This window comes from Sander lucioperca, chromosome 19, assembly GCF_008315115.2.
Source record: "Sander lucioperca isolate FBNREF2018 chromosome 19, SLUC_FBN_1.2, whole genome shotgun sequence".
In the NCBI taxonomy this organism is placed as follows: Eukaryota; Metazoa; Chordata; class Actinopteri; order Perciformes; family Percidae; genus Sander; species Sander lucioperca.
In genome coordinates this window covers 17,205,876-17,219,962 of record NC_050191.1, presented here as the reverse complement: position 1 = coordinate 17,219,962, position 14,087 = coordinate 17,205,876, and the positions used below count along the sequence as shown (strand labels likewise).

The 14,087-nt window shown below is 39.8% G+C and overlaps 1 protein-coding gene across 2 annotated transcripts; it reads left to right on the top strand.

Annotated features, from left to right (window-relative positions):
- The first annotated feature begins 7,487 nt into the window (after positions 1-7,487).
- On the top strand, positions 7,488-13,624 carry si:ch211-203k16.3 (angiopoietin-related protein 7). Of its 2 annotated transcripts, none has more exons than XM_035995175.1 (9): positions 7,488-7,648; positions 8,100-8,349; positions 9,624-9,839; positions 10,868-10,987; positions 11,097-11,211; positions 11,334-11,471; positions 11,709-11,925; positions 12,102-12,297; positions 12,691-13,624. In XM_035995175.1, exons 2-9 carry the CDS (start codon positions 8,194-8,196, stop codon positions 12,835-12,837), a joined length of 1,305 nt encoding a protein of 434 aa, XP_035851068.1. In that variant the 5' UTR covers positions 7,488-7,648; positions 8,100-8,193; the 3' UTR covers positions 12,838-13,624. The 2 variants fall into 2 exon arrangements, with proteins under 2 accessions (XP_035851068.1, XP_035851069.1); XM_035995176.1 differs by having other exon boundaries at positions 7,501-7,648; positions 8,085-8,349.
- The last annotated feature ends 463 nt before the right edge of the window (positions 13,625-14,087 follow it).

The window sequence follows — 14,087 nt, the reverse complement described above, 5'->3', positions numbered from 1 at the left end:
CAGAGCACACAGATTCGTGATCCACAAATCACATCAAAATTTAGTAATGTATTGGACAATTTGTGAGTATTTGGTGTTCATAAATTAATCTTCTAATCCACAAACATATACCAACAAAGTAGAAACAATTTTATAAAAAAAATGCAACCCAACTAGAATAATATTCTACATATAGATTTAACAACTTCATACTCATTAACCCATTAACATTTGCTTTTGAAAATCTTCCTGTGTACATTTCTAGAAGTTTTTAATACCTATAAATTACTCAAAATCACCACACACATTTGTAAATCTTGTTTTTATTTGTGGATCTTGAAACATTTTAAATCAATATTGAGACTCATTTGATCAAAAAACTAAAAACTGAGAACTAAAATTAGATGCAGAAGTGAAGAGAAGAGCTGGTGAAAGGCTACACAGTGATCTTTTTTTAGTCATATGTCACTGGTTTACTTTCCCCACCATCAGTGAATGTGTGTGTGCGTTGCTGTGATCGACCATTATCTTTTCTCCATAATCAAGAGAATTAGTTAAAGAGTCAGAATAAATAAATCAATTGACGGAAAACCACAGTCCCTTTTTACGTCATCAGCAGGGTGAGAGGAAGGACGCAGAGAGGCTCCACATTCATAAAACATTCATTCAGCACTTCCTTCTGCTGGAAACTAGCTTCACGTGCTGTGAATACATGAAAAAATGTCAAATACAGCATATGTTACTGTGGCTCGAAAATATTCATGCCAATTATTTAGAGTTCAAGCGCATGACACTATGGAGTAACATCATTTTACAACAACAGGTGGCTCATTTGTTGTGACTCAACAGTTCAACCGCTGCAGTTCAACCTTGAGGAGCCTGAGGTCTAACATAATCGTTTACACAATTATCAAATCAATAATATTATCTGTCTTTGTGATCCGGGTCATACAAAGTGTGTGTGTTTTAGAGTTCCTTGCAGGCAGAATATGTGTGCATGTGTGTTTTTGTGTGTGTGTGTGTGTGTGTGTGTGTGTGTGTGTGTGTGTGTGTGTGTGTGTGTGTGTGTGTGTGTGTGGTGTTGCTCATGTCTTGTTAGATCTTTAAGTGCCAACATGTTACAGCTGGCCAGAGGGTACGAGGACACAAGGGGAATCAAGTGGCGACAAAATTCAATCAGTAGTCTCTTTATCTAATTTTAGATTAGAGTTTGTAATAGCCAGAGTTAAAAAATAACTAATTTGTAAGAATCATAGAACAAGGTGTGGTTGTTCAGGACCCATTGGTGCTGTATTTTTAGCTACGCTAGCCACGTGGCTATGGGAATAGCAATGTCTGTCTGTCGTTTTGTTCTGTGCACCACTTTGGTCCAGAGTGAAATCTCAACAACTATTGGATGGATTGCAATGACATTTTGTACAGCCATTCATGGCCCTCAGAGGATGAAACCTACTAAACCTTGTGATACCTTGACTTTGTCTTAAGTGCCACCATGAGGTCAAGATTTGTGGTTTTGAGTTAAATATCTCAACAATTACTTGATGGATTTCCTTAACATTTGGTACAGACATTCATATCCCCCTCAGGATTAACTGTAATCATTTTGGGGATCCCTTTTTTAATATGTTCAGTACTTTGGTTTATTACCAAATACCAATTAGCCATTCCCATCAGCCTCCGCTGTACTTTGTGTTGAGTGCAAATAAGCAAACGTTAGCATACTCAAATGCTAAACGAAGACAATGAACATAGTAAACAATATACGCGCTAAACATCAGAATGTTAGCTTTCTAACGTTACAGTTTAGCTCAAAGCGCATTGCCTTAGTATAGTCTCACAGAGCTGCTATCATGGCTGTACACTCTTAGTCTCGTTTTGCTTTGCCTCCGTGAGCTGCTGCTTTCTAACTGTGTAAAAATGTCTTTCTTGTCCTGTTTCTCTTGATTTCCACTTCTTCCAGAGAACTCCCAAGAAAGAACAATACAACTTATTGAGGTAGTTTCTTTGTAAGAGATGCAACTGCTAAACTAAATTATGTGTAAGTTCTTTTGTTTTTTTGTGCTTCGGTGCATGTCAGAGCAAATTGCATGGCTGAACAGGAACAATATGATGATGAACATCTGGAATAAGGATAAAAAACAGCTGGAGGAGTGTTATCTGCTATCTCGTCAGACCTTTGGAGCTTTGTTCACTGAACACGTTAGGATAAAATGAGTTTACTTTAATCAATAAATAAATGTCTATCTTCATTCGTCATGTAGACCTCAATTTCAAATCACAGTGGAAAAAAAAGAATATTCTCTCCTTTCTATGTTTGAGAAGTGATAGGGAAAACATTGCTAAATCACTTTGCAAACAGTAATTCATCAAAGGAAATTCAGACTCTTTAAATAGTCATCATCTTTTTCTTTTGACATCTATTCATTTTGACAGCAGTAAATGGAATCTGACCCCCTTGATGATCTTTATTTATTATTTAGTCATTTTTGGTTTGTGTTACTTTTTTCTTCTCTCAGAGAGATTTCAAGAGTGATTTGCAAAAAACTGATGAATTGATTTTAATGCTAATAATAAAACTCAATTAATCTTAAGGACCCATCTCTTACTCCAGGGAGATACCAGTCACAAGTCAAACCACTCAACATATAACAGGAAAATCAAACGTGATGTGTGAAGCCAGTGTTGTTTGTCCACATTGTTTGTCAAACCTGTCCACACAAACACACACACACACACACACACACACACACACACACACACACACACACACACATGCTTTGTACTCCCTGTGGTCTGGCAGATCAGCATGAGCACTACTGTACGTGTAAAAAGCTTCTTTCTGTCCTGTGAAGTGGAGGTCAAGGCGGCTGTGTCCTCTGGAGACATGAACAGCATAACTACTGTATGAGTGAAAGGAGGGATAGAGAAAGAGGAAGTCCTGCTGGGTTTATGATACATCTGTCAGCCTAATGTAAAACACAACAGACTACAGCAGCTTTTACCCTAAGATGTCCGGCAGACAGCTTTATGATTTTTGCTCTTTAAAGGCAGTCTTTGATAATAAAATTCAAATTAGAAAAACAATTAAAGCAGGTTTAAATTTGCGGTCATCTTAAAAAGTGTTAACGAGAATAATTGACATAGGCTAGTTGTTATGCATATGACCAATAACATAAATAATTATGTATCATGTTATAAGAAAAGGTTCATTTCCAAGATGTTAGAAGTGTTTTGAAGACATATTTTGACATATCTGACTAAACATTGCTCTATAAATACCTGAACTGATTATAGCCAGAGTTCAATGCATAGTGCATTCTGTATAATTCAAAAGACATGAGTTTACATACTTCTCCACGGTGCAATGTGAAGCAAAAGGTTAGGTCTCCCTTCAGGCAAGGCAATGAGACAAGCAGCCGTGTGCTTGATGAATCTGCTAACACGCCATTAACATGGTGAATGAGGGCCCATGATGTTTCTGAAGTGCACTGTAATTAGTGCTTACTGCAGAGGAAGGTGAAGCCCTCAGGTTTTTCTTCTAAATCAGATATTGCATTTACAGTAAGCTTGGTTAGAAAAATGGCAGGTAATAAGGTTGACATAATACATGATACAAAGAGTGGAGTACAATAATGAAGTCTGGTGTCTCCTCAAATTTATTACAGCCAGAAGCTTCAAGCTAGACCTTGAAATGTATGTTTTTTCTGTGTGTGTGTGTGTGTGTGTGTGTGTGTGTGTGTGTGTGTGTGTGTGTGTGTGTGTGTGTGTGTGTGTGTGTGTGTGTGTGTGTGTGTGTGTGTGTGTGTTTAGTATGAGGGAGACTAAAAGCACAGTGCTGTTGGCTCATGGAAACAATGAATCCTTCTGTAAACATTACTGTAATCTCAATAAGTCCTCCAAACCATACGACCACATAGGTAGAGAGAATTTCATAAATTAGTGCCCCTAGCGGTGGCAGGAAATACGACCCACAGGCTTCCTCATACCTAAATGTAACGTTTAAACACATTGTGTTTAAGCACAAAAAAATACTTGTTTGGGTTTAGAAAAGGATCGTGGTTTGGGTTCAAATCAGTACATCTGTTGGGTTAATTCATCTTCTGTGCATACGGAGATGACTTAATAATGCATGTGACGTGGCCGGGTTGATGGTAGAGCAGGCGCACATATACTGAGAGGTTTATACCTCAACACAGAGGTCCAGGGTTTGAATCCGACCTGTGACGATTTCCTGCATGGCTTCCCCCCCTTTCTCACCTAGCTGTCCTGTCAAATTAAAGGCGGAAAAGCCCAAAACATAATCTTAAATAAATAAATAATAATAATGCATGTGACATAGAACGTGACAAAGTTATGTTAGTTCCGCAAAATTAAAATAACTCTCCGTTTAATTTTATTTTCAAAAGGGATACGAACGCCAGTCTCCTGGGTAAAACTCCTGTGTTTGTTTGACCCAACCACCACACCAACCTTCCTTTTTACGCAGTAAACCAAACCTATAAGTGTTGGACCACCACAAATGGCAACAACAACTTTAATGCTGCTTGCCAGAGATTATCCAATTCTCTGTTATGCTACTGGGTGATTAACTGCCCTTCTTTCTAAAATATATTTCTTTATTTGGTGTTTTGATGAGCGCTGTCTAACACATCAGTCTAAAATTCCATAAGTGTTCAATAGGGCTGGGGATGTGGTGACTGCGGAGGCCATAGCATCATTATGACTCACATCATTTTCATACTAATCAAGCCATCCAGTGACCCGTGCCCTGTATGGAAGCATCTGCATTCCTTATGTTTCTTTGCACATTTCTTTTTCTTTTTAATATGTCACCCATCTGTATGTGAGTGAAAGATAACAGGACTTCTATAAAGAATGAAAAAGCTTGTCTTTCTGTTTCCACAAAATTAATATTCCAGTCACTAGTAAATGTAGAGCAAGTTGTGTCGGATCAGAGTAACATACTGTGTGTGAGTTTAGACAACAGTACACTGGGTCTATATAATTATTCTCTTTCTCTTTCTCTAAACTACACACACACACACACACACACACACACACACACACACACACGCATAAAGTAGTTAATTTTTCTAGGAAACAGACATATTTCTCAGAACTTATTTACATTCAAATTCAGTGTCAGTAACTACAACATCCTCATTTCAGGTCAGCGTAGAGCAACAGCTGCTTTCCCCCTTAGTAACAGTTATTTCACTCTGCATGATGGACATTTGTCTCTTACAGTAGTTACACATGCTTGGTCTCTGGGTAGATGCAGGCATTAGCCTTTCAACAAAAGGTCAATAAATAAGTTCAAACTAGTTTGTGGTTGTCAACTTTATTCATCGTGCTCTACACGCACGTCATCTTCCCAACACAGGGAGTGAACTACCTCCCACCTCCTTCTTAAACCATAAGCACCTGTCCTGCATCCTGTCAACCTGGCGCGTCAACCAGCTTAAGCTTTTGCTGAAAGAAGCCACTTGACATCATAACAAATGTTAACTTGCCTTTTTTGCATAACAAATAATTTAGCAAGATGAAATAATCCAACTTTCATTATTTAACTTGAAATTTGACTTGAAATTACGTCACTGACATGAAGTCATTTCAAAAGGCTGTATTAGAAGTGGTGAATAAGGTAAACATATAATAAAAGAACTAGCCAGACTGACTAAACTGCTTATTTCCACTTTTGTCTTTAAAGCGAGACTTTTGAGAGTAGAAATACCACTTTTTTTTCAAATGTGAAGTTGAATTCATGAGCAATAAAAGGCATCCTTGTTCAATTCAAAATGCTGGCAGGTTTTCCTGCTTTAATTGGTCTGATACGATCAGTAGCTTATGTTAGCAAGCTTTAGATAGCTGCTGTGTAAGTGACATTAATGAGTTAGTTTGCTTCCTTTAGAGCTTCTACTCTTCCTATGCTACTATTACAAGCCTTTAAAGGGGAATCTGTTGCTGCAGAGAAAGTACACTGTCAAGGGTAACAGTAGTTTATCAAACACAATGTCCATGAATGTGAATCACTACTGAAAATCAGTGAGTGTATTGATGAAATGTTTTATGATGAGTAACTGTAATATGGGCTCAAATTGATCATGATTTCTTTTCTGACACAAAAAAAGCCTAATTAGCACCATAACGTTTTGTAAATTGAGTTTTCTTGTAGAATAAGAACTGAACTAAAATTTAGTGAGGATTTGAGGATAGCTCTTTCTCTCTTTAAACGCACCATATGTCTAAACAGCCTTGGGGTGCTTGGCTCTGGCACCCAGACATCCACTTTCAATCAGGTTAGCAGACTTTAAGCCTCCTGCTCGTTTCTGGCTTTGATGTCTTCTGTCAGAAATCAGCAGCAGCCCTTCTTGTCTTTTAATTCTGTCGACTTATTTGTTGTCTGTATTGTCTCTCTTTTGCACTTCAGTAGGGAAGCTTATTCTCACCATAGTCAAGTGCCAGCAGGTAATTAAGTTGTTACATGGTGCCACCATGTGGCCTCACACACATGGCTTCTCTAACATGCTTACAGCAGACACCACCAAGTACAGCAAAACATGTTGTTTTACATTTCTGAGAGTTTATATGTGGACATTGTATGCATTATATTTGGAATGCTTTGGCCAGGTAAAACATTGCCCTTTCTTCTGTGTGATGTGCAGAGTCCTTTGAGAATAGCAAGAAGATGGCTGCCCAGACTTTCTTCTCTGCAGAGGCTCTATAGATGCGGGAGAGTTCCCTGAGGCAGTGTTTTGTGTGAGTGTGAATTGATATAGTACAGTCACAGTACAGATAGGAAATGCTTTTGAATTTTATAACAGTTTATTGAATAGCTGTTACATTATAATTCTATAAAAACAAATAATTTGGCTTTCAATAACATTTCGTTTTTTCTTTTAACAAAGAGACCATGTATGCTGAGCCATATTCCAGAGTATGAAGATGTAAAGAGCAGCTTGGCTACTGTAATAGGATCAGCACCCCTCATACTTCCACTCACATCAGCCTTCACTACGACTAGCTTTGAGCAAGATTATTGTGCCTGTAGGTGATGCTTATTTAGGTACTGATGTGTGTTGGTGATTTGCTGATGGGTGCATTCCATTTCAATTAAAATTAAATTAACTGCACTGACTCTATTTCTTCTTTTCTCTGTTTAAGTTTAATTTATATTTAATTTTTTTTTTAGAACTCTGTATGTCTATAACATAATCAGGTTATTCCTCACATTATTACAACTATTACCATGAAATACAATTCAGTATATTTTGCAACAGCATTTGATGTCAAGTTGTTTTGTACTCAAGTTGTATCTTGAAAGAATATGGATATTGCTAGTAAATTAGAAAAGCATTTTGTAGCAGATTGTGTGGCCTTTTCTCTTATTTCTCTTTTACCAATAATTTGATTCTGCCTCCCTATTTGCCTGCCTTCCTTCATCCCTCAGGTGTTGTGAATCCTCTTAGAGGTGGATTATGGGACTAAGATGTCTACACTGAGGGGGAGAGAGAGAGAGAGAGGGAGGGACAGAAGAAGAGCATGAGGCACCCAGAGTGAGAGAGAGAGCGATACAGGAGGAGATATAGAGAAGGATAGGAAGAAAATGGAGAGGACCCCTCGGCCTGAAATGGGCCGGGAATGGGATAGAAGATGGTCTGTAACTGGGGTGAGTACACCACCTTATCTACATTTGCTACAAGACGAAAGTAATTCAAGAAATCTATTTTCTGCAAAAGGACGGTACAATAGTACAGTGCATGTCGTGATATCTGTGTATGTGTGTATGTTTTTGAGAGAGATTTAGACAGAATACACCATATAACTATTACCTGCCTCCTAATTAAGCTTAATTAAATTCAAACCTCAGTTTGGCTTTAAGAGCAGGTGACGTGCGCAAGCAGGACAAACTAATGTAATAGACTGACGGGATCACCTTCCTCCTAATTAATCTCACTTTCGTTTATGTCCTATTAGTTGTACTGAGACAAAGGTGTGTGTACTGTAAGAGATAGAGAGAACTTTGTGTGCCAAAATTCATCTTGATGGCTTAATGAATTAGACAAAACTCTATTGTAGGAGCATAATACACTGATTTTTCTCAGTTTCCCTCCTGGTAGGAAGAGCCAGCAGAGCCTCACATGGTGAAGCACACAGTCCCGTGTCCCGTTGCTCTCACTGACAAGGCAGGGACAGACTAACTGAGCGGCAGCAATGTCTCTCCTGTCTTTAACCAACCCTCCCGGCTGGAGAGTGTGCTCTGCTCTCTGTATCCTCATCGTGTTGCTCCCAGAGGCCCAAGCAGACGACCTGAACACTACCACTCAGCGCAATGGCGGGGGATCCCAGTGCGGGGAGTACACTAACCAGGTAATTACTGTAAACATATTACCTGAATATAGGCTACAAGCCAAAGTGATGTTCTCGAGCTTGTTTCCTCCTTTTTCTCCAGAGATGTGTCAGCTTTGTGAAAGAGCAGCTCAGCTCTGCTGGAATCAGAAAGAACTTCATGAATGTAATGCTCTGCCAGAAATACATAAATAAACATGCAAGACAGCGGTGGGAGAAGGTTGTGTTCTGCAATTTGGCTCCTGTGACTGATATATTATTATATATTACATTATGAAATGGTTAATAATGATGTATCAAGAAGCATTTTACTAATGTAGTTGGTCACGTTGCAGCTAGAGCAGTCCAGTGGTTACCAACCTATGGCTCAGGTCCCCTCCAAAGGTCTACAAGAGAAATAAGAGGGATCTTGAGATAACAAATGCAGTTGGAAAGTTGAGTAGTTTAATCTATAGCATTGCATCATACTGTATTTTATAAACGGATCATATGTTTTTATTTAATATCGTAATCTGAAAATCACCTAGAATGATAATGATGACCATCAACTAGTCCAGAATGATGTCTTTAAATACTGTCCCTGTATTAGTATTAGTATGATCAGCTGCCAAAAACCAGAGGCATCAGTGTTTTTATTGTAAACAGGGTTAGGTGATATGGATATCCTGGAAATCCTCTGTCATGGTATATGCAGTTGTCACATTTTCGAAATATATCAGGATTAGGTCAACTTTCTGGAAAATCAGTTTATGAATGGAATAACCAGATAGGAATGTATGTTTTTGTCTAGTACAGTGAATTTAATAATAAAATCAAGGTATTTCAATACAATATTGCCATTAAAAAAGCCCTGTTTATAGAGTTCAACATTGCACACTGGCCTCATACACACAGGGATATCAAAGGGATAGCTATCACAGTACAAACAGTAAAGATCTCTAACCGTTGAGAAATGTACCAAGATGTATATAGTCATGACATAACACGTGAAATCAGCACTAATTCAGCTGCAAAATAAAGTATTTGACCTGCAAAAGGTTTGAAAGCATGAGATCAGCTTGTGACTGGTTTGTGGGGACATTGAAAATAAAAACTCACTCCGCTATTGGCAGGACTCAAGATACTGCAGTTAAACCTTGAATCTGACACATGTGGAAATAATTGATTTGCCAGAGAGAAGATCCCCGTCACAACTGGGCTATTGGAGGCTGTAGTTACATTATTTATTAACAGATATTATGACACTGTTGAGCAACAGCAGGTCTGGAAGTTAGAAGTTGTTTGTCATCTAACAGGTGATGAGGGATGGGATGTGTCGGCTGGTGGCCACACTGCCTCAGCTGGACGAGCAGAAATGTCCGGATATGTTTCGCTGCACGGACGAGGTTTCCTACTGGCTGCATGAGAACGAGGAGAGGAAGCAGCAGATCGTGGCGCTGAAGGAGACCATCTCTGAGCTTCAGGAGGAGCTGAGGAACCACCGGCACCGCATCAGAGTCCTCGAGCTGCAGGTGAGATCTCCATATCGACTTAGCAGAGCTGGGTCAACTATCAGCAACAATCCTTTCAACTGCTTTGAGCGCTTGCTTTAGTCCACCTGCAGCTCACCGGATGTTGTGACAATGTGACTGCTCCTTTTTTTTTTTACAGACTAGACATGTGATAGAACTCACTATTTTACTCATTTGGAAAGTAAACTTATTCTGTTCTTCTATGTGTGTGTTTGTGTGTGAGGGGGGCATTAATTATAGGCCTATCTTTTCAGAGCCAGACTTTTTGTTAAATATGAACTTCTTTTTTTATTCTTTCTGCTCAGGGCCTTTTGGTTGAGAGACAGTTCAGACATAAATATTTCAAATATCAAGATCAAATAAGTCTTGGATGTGGTTTAATTAAAAATGTTCTTTCATTTCAAAGAAAGGAGTTTTTTTTAAATGTGTTCTGTGTATACTCTGAGTAGCTGTTAAAAATCATGGTTTGCAATTTGGTGGAACTGTCACTACGATTATAAATACTATCCTGAGCTGTATTTTAGCACTGTACAGGAAACAGTTCTGCCCTGTAATGTGGTGCCTGGTCATCAAGCTGCCCCTCCCCTCAGCATGTCCTTGACCTTAGTCACTAACAGGATTGGCCTCCTACTCTTCCACGTGTTGCTTCATGCGTCTCAGGCAGAGAGCCTATACAAACAGAGACTCTCAGCTGGACCGGTCAGTGGCCAAAGGTGGTGGAGAGGGTTCATGTGTTGTGTGTGTTGTACATGAGAACAGGGCACGAGAGAGAGGGCTCCAGGGTTTGTGGTAATGGGAGTTAGTGTTATCCTCCATGTCCAGGCTAGGAATAGACCACACACTAAAGTGTCTGGCTTTAAGTTTATAAGAGAGGGCTCTTGCTTTTTGTCTGGAGGGCACAGGAAGAAAAATGTAGTAGTCACGTTCTAAGATCTTTTACCCCCATTTTAAAGGCTTACACAGTTCTCAGTTATTGCCTATGTTTTTCTTATGTGTGTGTGATTGGATATTTTCATGTTTGGTGTCAGAGTGAAGGGAAGAACCACTTGAATAACTCCTTGGAGCAGCGTTTTCACGAGTTGGAGCATCACTATGCTGAAGCCACCACCCTGCTGCACCTACAGGGCACTCTGATCCTAGACCTCCAGGTATACCCATGAGTAGTACTATTTCACTTTCAGTGTTTAAGGAACATAACACAAACATTAGAACCTATATGCACTGATTGTTTTAATTTTTTACTGTATTTCTGTTAAGAACCAACTCCATAATGTGACACTTTTGGTGGATAAAGTAAAAAGAAGCCCCGGCTGCTCGGTCAACATCGTCCGTCCTAGCCCGCTGATGAGTGCTCAAGAAGCTTTGCACCCAGGTACACTCTCTCAGAAACATAGTATGTGTAGTGTCACCTGCGATGATCTCCCAGCAGAGGGCGCCAATTTCCCCTTGTTGATTTACTCCTAATCCATCCTGTCTCACATTCTCTTCCCTCAGAGATTCAGCATGTGAGGAACTGTCCCATAGACTGTGCTTCCATCCACTACAATGGAGTGAGGAGATCAGGTCTCTACACAGTGGTGCCATCAATGGCCGGCATGCCTGTGGAGGTCTACTGTGATATGGACACAGATGGTGAGTTGCATACACAATCATACAAGGGTAGAAAGTTGGCAAGCTGCCGCTGTATTCCAGCTGAATTTCAATCCAGTTCAATCAATGCACAAAACACAACCTGGAGTATCAACTCCAAGTTTGCTGTGATGCAGTCTACCTGTATTCCTCCTTTTGCCAGATAGGAACAAGTATAATAACCCATTAGACATCACATATGCTTTCCCTTCCAATAGCCATACCTTCTTTATGCCTCAGGTGGTGGCTGGACTGTGATTCAGCGGCGTGCTGACGGCTCATTGAGCTTTGACCGCAACTGGAGGGACTACAGGGACGGTTTTGGTGACCTGCACTCAGAGTTCTGGCTGGGCAATAACCACATACATGACCTGAGCACCCAGGGAGACTACAGCCTCCGCATCGACCTGGAGGACTGGAGCAACAACCACAAACATGCCCTCTACCAGAGCTTCAGGTCGGTGGCACGCACAAGTGCACAAAGTTGACAAACACATGCACTTACTTGTGTGTTATTGGAAAAAATGCACAACCATCTCTACCTCTTGCATCATTTCTCTACTGTTCCTCTGCATATGTGTGTGTGTGTGTGTGTGTGTGTGTGTGTGTGTGTGTGTGTATGTGTGTGGGCAGTGTGGAAGATGAGGAGCATCAGTACCGGCTCCATGTGTCAGGCTTCAGTGGGACAGTGCAGGACTCTTTCAGCTGGTACCACGACAAGCAGGGCTTCAGCACGCCAGACAGTGGCAACATCTGTGCTGAGATCTCCCACGGCGGTTGGTGGTACAACCAGTGCTTCTACGCCAATCTTAATGGCGTCTACTACAGGGTTAGTATTCACAGATAGCCATGACTTCACTTTATGCTTTTAAAGCTTTAGTGCGTAACTTTTTCATATTAATGAACGTCCGTTACATTCAAGCCATTGCCAAATGAGTTGAAATAAAGCTAATTAAGACTATTAACTTCACAAAACTCTCTCCGTATTTCTCAGTATGGCTATGTTCAGAAACTGGTGTCGTCCGGCGACTTTCGCGCGTAAAAAAATCAAGAGAATATATTATTACCTCTTCTGAAGAGTCCATCATGTTTTTTTAATCCTCCGTGTCTTCCTTGGCTACAAGCAACTGCGTCATTACTTAGAATTCCTCATAGGGGAGATAGAAACTACGCACTATAGCTTTAAAGTCATGAGATTGTTTACTACTTCCTGATCCTGCAGGGAGGCCATTACACCCCTAAAGGCCAGGGGCCGCTGGGTCCTGATGGGATCGTTTGGTACTCCTGGAGAGACTCTGACTATTACTCCCTACGCAAAGTCAGCATGATGATCCGACCACGCTCTTTCCGAACTCGGGTGTCACCATGACCCACCGTGACCATGACATTGGACAAAGGAAGAATCCCAACAGTAACCCACATGGGCCTCTCACTGGGACACCAGGGTGATGATGACATCCAGTGATGTTTTTATTGAGAGCTCATCAAGAAGGACTGAATGCTGTCTCTTACGTCAACAACAACGGCCTCTCTCCTGCTATTTTCGAACCACTGTATGTGCAAATGTGGCCGGTAAGCTCGATATCCTCAATACTCTGAACTCATTATCTGCTGTATATTTTTGAAAACACAAACTTTATACTGTGGAGTTCTTTTTGGGACACGGACATTTTTCATTCAGTCACAGGGAAGTGAGTTCTTCCATATTTTCTACTTCTATTTTGTACCTTTAGTTTGTTACTTTGACACTTACAGTACACACTATTAGCAACCCAGCCAAAAACAAGGTACATTTGTATGTGTTGACAGACAAGTGAATGGGGCTCACAGAAGGGGCTTGTGCAACTGGCAGGAAGATCATGTGAGACTGTTTATTGAATGTGTGCTTATTGCATATTTATGATTACTCTATTATCCAATTTTATTCATTTTGAATTGCAGCCAACTATGAGTTTAATCCACTGTGTAAAAGGTTTATTGAAATAAAAAGGGTTTTATTAATATAACAGGTCAGAACATAAGAACACTGAATTATATTAGATATAATAACCCTTTGATTTAAAAAGTGCTACTGTATCACAGTCTAGGGTCAGGCAGAGAAGATGTGTGTACATACATATTGTATGGACTGTACAATAAACACTATATATACAAAATGTGACACAAAAAATGTGACACTACTTGATATAAAATTAAAGGTTTAAGTTCTGCAAGAGCACTGTTGAAAAGTAAGAACATTTCTGACAGATAGAAATAAGAGATAACTCCTATCACAAAGTACACACACAGACATATTACTTTTTTATCTGTGGCATCCAGTAAGTGTTACTTACATTCAAATAACTTCACGCATGGGTTTCCACAGACCTTTAGCCTATTGGCAAGTTTGTGTCAATATAGCAGGCATGTGTTGAGCAGAGGTAAAGTCTGTAGGCTAGTAGGATACAGAAAGTTTGTAATCAGGTCACTTTAAACTCTTATACAACTTTAAAAAAAAAAATTAAAAAAAATGTACAGAGTATTAGTATTTTTATTAAAAAAATGATCTATTAAAACTGGAATGAGTGCTCCAAGCTCCAATAAAGCCCTAAACACTAAAACACATACACTCAAAAATAA